Source organism: Castor canadensis, chromosome 8, assembly GCF_047511655.1.
Source record: "Castor canadensis chromosome 8, mCasCan1.hap1v2, whole genome shotgun sequence".
NCBI lineage: Eukaryota > Metazoa > Chordata > Mammalia > Rodentia > Castoridae > Castor > Castor canadensis.
In genome coordinates, this window is record NC_133393.1 from 93691557 (window position 1) to 93699954 (window position 8398).

The 8398-nt window shown below is 35.4% G+C and overlaps 1 protein-coding gene across 1 annotated transcript; it reads left to right on the forward strand.

Moving 5' to 3' along the window:
* Positions 1–222: 222 nt before the first annotated feature.
* On the forward strand, positions 223–1161 carry LOC141425528 (olfactory receptor 6C1-like). Its single transcript, XM_074081760.1, has one exon. It carries the CDS (start codon positions 223–225, stop codon positions 1159–1161), a length of 939 nt encoding a protein of 312 aa, XP_073937861.1.
* The last annotated feature ends 7237 nt before the right edge of the window (positions 1162–8398 follow it).

An 8398-nucleotide genomic window follows, 5' to 3' on the forward strand; every position in this document is an offset into this window, starting at 1 on the left:
TGCCTTAATTAAAAAGTTTTTCTCTGTAAAGAAAAATTAAAGGATCATTGTTACTATCAGATGACGTTAAATTTCCCTTGAAGGTGGAAATTGTGTACACTTTCAGCAACTTTCCAGCTCCGCACTTGGATTTGGATTAATCCTCAATTCAGCTTTCTTCTTTGTGCTCTCTCCTACAGGTTTGGAAAGCACAAGAAAAACAGATGAATAAGGGATTGAAGAATGAGAAACCATACAGAAATAACAGGGTTTATCCTCCTGGGATTGTCAGATGATCCAAAGCTCCAGGTGATGATCTTTGTCTTTCTCTTCATCACCTACATGCCCAGCATCACTGGGAACATGATCATCATCATGCTTACCTTGCTGGATTCCCACCTCCAGACCCCAATGTATTTCTTTCTCAGGAATTTCTCCTTATTAGAAGTTTCATTCACAACTATAAGTGTACCCAAGTTCCTGGGCACCATTATTTCAGGAGACAAAACCATTTCCTTTAATGACTGTATAGCTCAGTTGTTTTTTTTCATTCTCTTTGGAGTCACTGAATTTTACCTTCTGGCTGCCATGTCCTATGATCATTACATTGCCATCTGCAAGTCTCTGCATTACATGACCATCACGAATCAAAAACTCTGTACAATGCTTGTCTTTGCTTCCTGGCTGATTTCCTTCTTAATCATCTTCCCTGCACTCATGCTGCTCTTACAGCTTGATTACTGTAGGTCCAATATCATTGACCACCTTGCCTGTGATTATTTTCCCCTGTTGCAGATTTCTTGCTCAGACACCAAGTTCCTAGAGATAATGGGGCTTTCTTGTGCTATGTTTACTCTAATGTTCACTGTGGCATTAATATTTCTATCTTACATATATATCATCAGAACAATTTTAAAGAGTCCTTCTACTAGTCAGAGGACAAAAGCCTTTTCTACATGTTCTTCCCATATGGTTGTCATCTCCATCTCTTATGGCAGCTGTATTTTTATGTACATTAAACCCTCAGCCAGAGAAATAGTGTCTTTGAGTAAGGGACTTGCTGTACTAAATACCTCAGTAGCTCCCATGCTAAACCCCTTTATTTACAGCCTAAAGAATCAACAAGTCAAGCGAACTTTCATGAACATGGCAAGGAAGACCATATTTTTCACAAGTACATGAAATAATGTGGTGTCATGATTTAGAGGCATATTGAAGGGCAACTGTGAAAAAGTGGATTTTAATTGACTTTCTCCAAACAATATGGCCATCCCACTGACCTTTTCATTCCTTTCTCTTCTTACAGTTTAAAGCATATTTGTTAAATATATTTTTCATGCAATTATAATTATATTTCTAATGTTATTCTGTCACTGCTTCTTTCTGATATTTGATTAGAAAATCTTTTAAAATAATAATTATTGTAAAACTTAATTGTATTTTGAGTTTTTCTCAGGAAAAAATTATCTACAGAAGTAGAGGAAATACTTTATATTGATATAATTTACTTAATATATACTAAAGGTATAGTCCTTTGATTTTATTTTGTTTTTGTAGAAATAGCTTTCTTCATCTCACAGTTTTTCTAGAAAATCTTCTATAAGTGACATGTAATTGAATTAAAATAATTTATTCATTTAAAAGCCAAGAAATTCTACTTCTTGCCCATTATAATATCATATATTCATGCAATTTTTTCATTGATAAATAAACAGACTATTAACATTATATACATTAAGTGAGTGTTAAATAGACCTTCTTATTTATGAGTCCCCAAATTTTTTGATATACATACATATACATATTACCACTATCTTAAATCTGATATATATATATATACATAGAAATGTATATATAATAATGGATGCTTTTATACATATAAATACACACATAATATACAAATATATATTGCTGTTATAAATATAAAAGAAATAAACATTAGATATAGGGGACATGCTGGGTTTCTGATTTTCTCGTAAGAGTAAACTCCTTTGTGAATATTGGTATACAAAATACATATATGTAAAAGTTGTACTTATATTTGGATGTATACCCTGTTACAAACTCATCTAAAACTTGACAATACATTAATATATGTGAATACAGACACATATGTATTTTCATATATAATATATTCAAGGTATGCATGTATTTTCTATGAGGATTCATGTATGTGTACATGTTTGTGTGTTTTCTTATACTTTGGAACAGTTTGAAATAGTGTATATACTGACACCATTATATACCTTAACAAAATCATTTAAGTATAAGTATTGCATTAAGTTAAAATGTCAAAACAAAGGAAAAACTCCATAATTTATTGGGTTTGAATATGAAGAATAGGTATGATGTCACACCACTTTAGCAGGGACTCATTCACTCTGCCTGGCTTTCACACAAATCCTTCTTCCAACTTCTAGTGCAGAAACCTCAGTACAGAAAAGATTGCTTCTCTTTTTCATCCAAGTTTTAATACAATAAAAAATTTTAAAAATTATGTCCACTGTTATGAAACTAGATGAAAAGAAATCCTCTTTATGGTTCATACAGCTCAATTCACATATCTATTAGTGCTGCACTAACCTGTATTTCTGTGTTCTGAAGTACCCTGTTAGAATCAACATTAGGCAGAGTTTTGCCATTTTTTTGTGTGGATGTATTTCTTTAAGAACCCAGGATAATTCATACCTCATTACTGGATATCCCAATACCCATCAGAAGGACTTTTATAGATCAGCAATTATAGCCTTCTGCCAAGTATATGCTAAATAATGTGAAGATTACAAAAAGACCATGGTTGAAAGACATGGCTAGTTTCAAATATTGTGAAATTTCCTGTCCAGGTTGTGGAGCAAATGTAGCACTTCTGGGAAATTATCGGCCAACTGCCATGGCTATTATGGAATGGGAGTGTATCCAAACTCTTCTTGAAATTTGTTCTTATTGATGGTTAAATAATTGCTAAGTAGTTACCAACAATTCTTTGTAATGTTGATGTTAGATGTCAAAAATAGTGGCACACTGAAGCTGAGGCTATAACTCAGTGTAGAGTAGTGGCTTACTATTGCAGAAGGCCCTTGGTTGGATCCCCAGCATCACAAAAAAAGCAAAATAAAATTGTAGAAAAAAGAATAATGATACATTGAACCAACTTTAATAGAAAATACAGTGCCACTATTTTTAAATTCCAGTATTTCAGTCAGAGAAAACCAGTGTTTTTATCATTACCTTATGATTTCTATTATTTATCACATATATTTATTTACCAAAAAATGGGAAATTATGGCTTAGTTTCTAAGTTTTTTAACTTTGTAGGAATAAAATTTGTGTGTTGGTTTTTAGTTTGATTTTTGAGGGGTGTTTATCTGATACAAAAAGAAATGGTTCTAGTTGTTGCTCTTTCTTTCCAACACACAAAGTGGTGGGTGTTGAGTGCTTTTAAATATGGCTTATTTCATTTTGTTTTCTTATTCACATGTAGGTGTTCTTCATATATTCTGGATTCTAATGTGTTGCAAATAGCTTCTCCTCCTATATGACTCATCTTTTCATCATATGGTGTCTTTTGATGAAGAGAAGTTCTTAATTTGTCAAACTTTTCAGTTATTTCCCTGTTTTTGTTTCTTATATGTAAGAAACCTCTCTTTTGTGTCTAAGAATTCTTCCTTTCCCTCAGTAGACCAATATACTTTTCTGTCTTTCTGAATTTTACCTTAAACACTTGTTAAATAAAATTGAAAACAATCTCTGTGGGTGGTTAGAGGTAGCGGTCCAATTTCATATTTGTTCCCTACATGGCAAACTAAATGTCTGAGTATCATTTATCAAATTGTCTCTTTCCCACCTTCCATCTTCCAAGAGCATGTCAGCTCATTCCCAAGTGATCTAACCCATAGTCACTATGTTCCTCTTGGCATCAATAAAAAATGACATCATTTAAATAGTTCAGTTTTATTAGTCAAACATTGCTCTACCTCTTCAGATTGTCTTGACTGTTCATAACTCTTTCTTTTTCAAATTAATTTGAGACTTTCTACACCCCTTCCATTGACACCAAACTTGTGGTATTGGCTTGAAAGCTCTTGATTAGAAATATATTTGACTACATTTATTAACGTAAGGGAAATTTGGAGTCATCCAATCCATGAATATAATACATTTTCCAGGTTGTTTTATGAAATCTTTTGTCCCTGAGAGGAAAAGTAAGTAGTATTTCCAGAGCCTGAAGCATCAGTAAAAAGTCAAGATCCTGAGGTATTGGATCCTTTCATATTTTGTGAGGAAGTATAAAAGCATGTTGATAAGGAAAATTAAGAAGTTCTCCAGGCTGTCCTGTAAAGTGAGCCAATGCATTTTGCCACATGGTGTCAGTATGCTGTAAGCAAGCTTGTTTTTCCTTGGTGAATGGGACAACAATAACAGATAGTTCTAGTCCTAGCAGTTGTACAGTACAAAAATATCCCATGGTTATTAATTTGGTTACCATATTATGGTAAGGGGTAATGACCCTAGCACAGGAGTGAGGTAAATGTAGTCACTCTTAACACTCCCTGAGACTGCCAAAGAATTCCTGTGGGTAGACTTGCAGTAGGTAAAATAAGAATTTGCATTGGTTGAAAATAATCAACATGAGTTCTCTGAGAGTAACGAATATCTTGTTCAACCTTAATCAGGGCCATATGACCCTCCAGTGTGAGATATGTAGGAGAAGATGGTTGAGTGTCTCCTTGTAAAATTTTAAAGAGAGGAGACAGCTCAGAGGTGGTAAGCTTATGGCAGGACACAGCTAATTTATAGCCCTCAGTAATTAAGAGTTTTCAGATTATCTTTATGGATTCCTATTTTGGAGGAGAGGATAGCACGTCCCTTAATATCTTGGCCCCCAGGACCCAAGATAGGGACTAGAGGGCTGAAGCAGACAGCATGAGCACTGTAAATCAAAAATTTTGTTAAGACTCTGGAGCCACAGTTGCCAGATAAAAACCATCAAGTAGAGTCAATACTCCAACACCTTGAACCCCCAGCCAACACAAAGTTTCTCCATGCCATGCTACACTGAGAAAACAGAAGGGTTTCTGCATTGCCAGACACCAGCTCACTGCTTGGGAGATGTAGAGGTACAGGTGAGCAAATAAGTGGCATGCAATATTTCCAAAGCTACCTCTGGGATAAACCAGCATAGCCTCCTGGACAGACTGACCACTGCCCCCCACACACAAAAAAAAACCTGAGTAATAAACAAGAAACTGAAAAGGAAATTGCAGCAAAGGAAGTGGGGCACTCTGAGTGCACCGGAGAAGGGTGGAGGAGCAAGGAGCTGATCTCCACATGAACTTTCATTAAACAAAGACTCAAAAGGCAGAAGGGCCAACAGTAGGTGGGTGATAAGCCACTGCCTGAAATAGGAAGAAAGCAGTCCACAGAGTTCATCTCTTGAGCCAGTGAGCAACATCCAAAGTCAAATGATGTTGCAAAGTTGAAAAACAGTCAGCAAACCAGCATAACATGCTGACAGTAGAGAGCAGACTGACGGATCTCTGACCTTGCCCAGAGAAAGGGCATGAGGCAAAGAAACAAGCCCCCAAAAAATAACACAGCAAAAACCCAACTCCAAATCAGGTTGGATTGTGGGCCACAGAGCTGATCTCTGGAACCTGATGACAAGCCACACTTCACTGAGTGGGGAGCTGACTAAGCAGCTGTCATTGAAAAAGGAAAAAAAAAAGTGGTGAATCTACCCAACTACATGATGAGACTAAAACAGAACTTCTGCTTAAATACCAACACCAGGACTGGATGCTGAAAGAGTAACACCAGAACTAAGACTGAAATTCTATTGTTCCTGAAGCTGGAAATTTTTATATGTATTTGTTTGTTTTGAAACCTGTTTGTTTGTTCACCACCTCCCCCTGTTGATTTCTTTGGATCTCTCTTTTTTTTCCTTTGTCTTTTTGATCTTTCTTTCTTTGTTTTGTTATTTTAACTATTGTAAGTTAGCAAATACTAAATTACACACAGACCAGGGACAGAAACAGCACCAAGTGGAGCAATGGGAAAATGAAAAAGGGATGGAAAGCATTCTCCCCCCAAAAATAAATTAATACAGGATTCAGAGGAAAATGAAGAAACTGGATATCCACTTGAGACTCCAACAAAACAAAGATAAACTATGCTAAGGAACCCAATGAAGCCCACAAGTACAACCTGAAAGAAGAAATCCTGCAGGTAATCACTGAGAATTTCATGGAGATAGTACAAGACATGGTCAACTAAAACATACAAGAGGCACTCAAGAAATTGCAAGACAACAAAAATAAAGAATATGAGAAGACACAAAAACAATTAAATGAACCATAGGCGCCCTAAATAAATACTAAAGTGAAACAGAGAACATCATAAGTAGAAAAATAAATGAATTAAGGGTAAAAATTGACAATTTTAAAGAAGTGACCCATGATATGGAAAAGCTCAGAAAAAAGAATGAAACAAAAATACAAAACACAATGGAAGGCCACTCCATTAGACTGGAACAAGGAGAAGACAGAATCTCAGAACTTGAAGATGAATAGAAATTAAAGGAAAAACTGAAAAACTATGACTCAAACAACTCAAGACCTAAGAAAGGAATATGGAAGAACACACAAACTCCATCAAAAATCAAACCTAAGAATCATGAGCATTGAAGAAAGAGAAGAGGTGCAAGCAAAAGGGATTCATAATATATTCAACAAAATAATAACAGAGGTTTCCGAAAGCTAGAGAAAACTATGTCCATCCCGGTACAGGAAGTCTCCAGGACACCAAACAGACTTGACCAAATAGAACTACCCCAACAATATATGACCACCAGCTCACCACTACAAAAGATTCTTCAAGAAATTCTGCACACAGAAAATGAAGCAAACAAAACCAGGAAAGGAAAGGCAGTACCAAACCACATGAGAGGAAAAGGCAAGAAAGTAGAGAGTAACATTGATTCAGCTGCACAAATCAAACCCTTAAACAACAAAACAAGCAAATGAAAGGAATCACCACATACCTATCAATACTAACACTGAATGTTAATGGACAGAGTTCTCCCATCAAAAGATACTATTTGCCAAACTGGATTAAAAAGTAAGATTCAGTAATCTGTTGTTTACAGGACAGTGATCTCATTGTCAGAAACAAGAACAGGCTTAGGGTGAAGAGTTATAACAAGATTTACCAAGCCAATGGCCCCCAAAACAGGCAGGAGTATCAATACTTATCCTGGACAAAGTAGTCTTCAAACTTACATTGGTAAAAAGAGATAAAGAAGGACACTCCATACTAATAAAAGTGAAAATACACCAAAAGGAAATAATAGTTATCAACCTATATAGACCTAAAGTCAATGCACTCAATTTCATTAAACATACTATAAAGAACCTAAACACATATATAGACTCCAACACAGTGCTGGTGGGAGGCTTTAATACCCCCATCACCAACAGATAGGTCATACAAACAAAAACTCAAGAAAGAAATTCTAGAACTAAATCATACTATAGATCAAATGAACCTAGCTGATTTCTACAGAATATTTCATCCAACTTCTGCACAATATACATCCTTCTCAGCAGCCCATGGAACCTTCTCCAACATTTATCATATCTTAGGGCACAAAGCAAACCTCAGCAAATATAAGAAAGTAGAAATAATCCCATGCATTCTATCTGATCACAATGCTTTAAAACTAGAACTGAACAACAAAAACAGCAGTAAAAATCATGCAAACAATTGGCAGCTGAACAACACATTGCTGGATGATCAATGGGTCATTCATGAAATAAAAGAAGAAATTGTATCTGAAAGTTAATGATATTGAAAATACAAGGTGGCAGGATACAAAATCAACTTACAGAAATCATTAGCTTTCCTATACCCCAATAACAAACAAAGTGAGAAAGAACATATGGAAACAATTCCATTTACAATAGCCAAAAAAAAAAAATCAAATACCTAGGAGTAAAATTAACAAAGGATGTGAATGACATCCACAAGGAGAACTACAAACCCCTGAAGAAAGAGAACGAGGCAGACCATAGAAGGTGGAGAGTTCTCCCATGCTCATGGATTTTTTAGAATCAACATAGTAAAAATGGTTATACTACCAAAAGCAATCTGGTTGTTTAATGCAATTCCCATCAAAATCCCAAAGACTTTCATCACAGAGATTGAAAAATCTACCCTAAAGTTAATTTGGAAATACAGGAGACCACAAATAACCAAAGAAATCCTCAGCAAAAAGAACAATGCTGGAGGTATCACAATAACTGACTTGAAACTATATTACAAAGTAATACCAATAAAAACAGCATGATACTGGCACAAACATAGGTATGAACATGAGTGGAAAGGAATAGAGGACCTGGATATGAATCCACACAATTATGCC

Coding starts and splice junctions, on each gene's coding strand:
- LOC141425528 (XM_074081760.1), top strand. CDS start 223: ATGAGAAACCATACAGAAATAACAGGGTTTATCCTCCTGGGATTGTCA.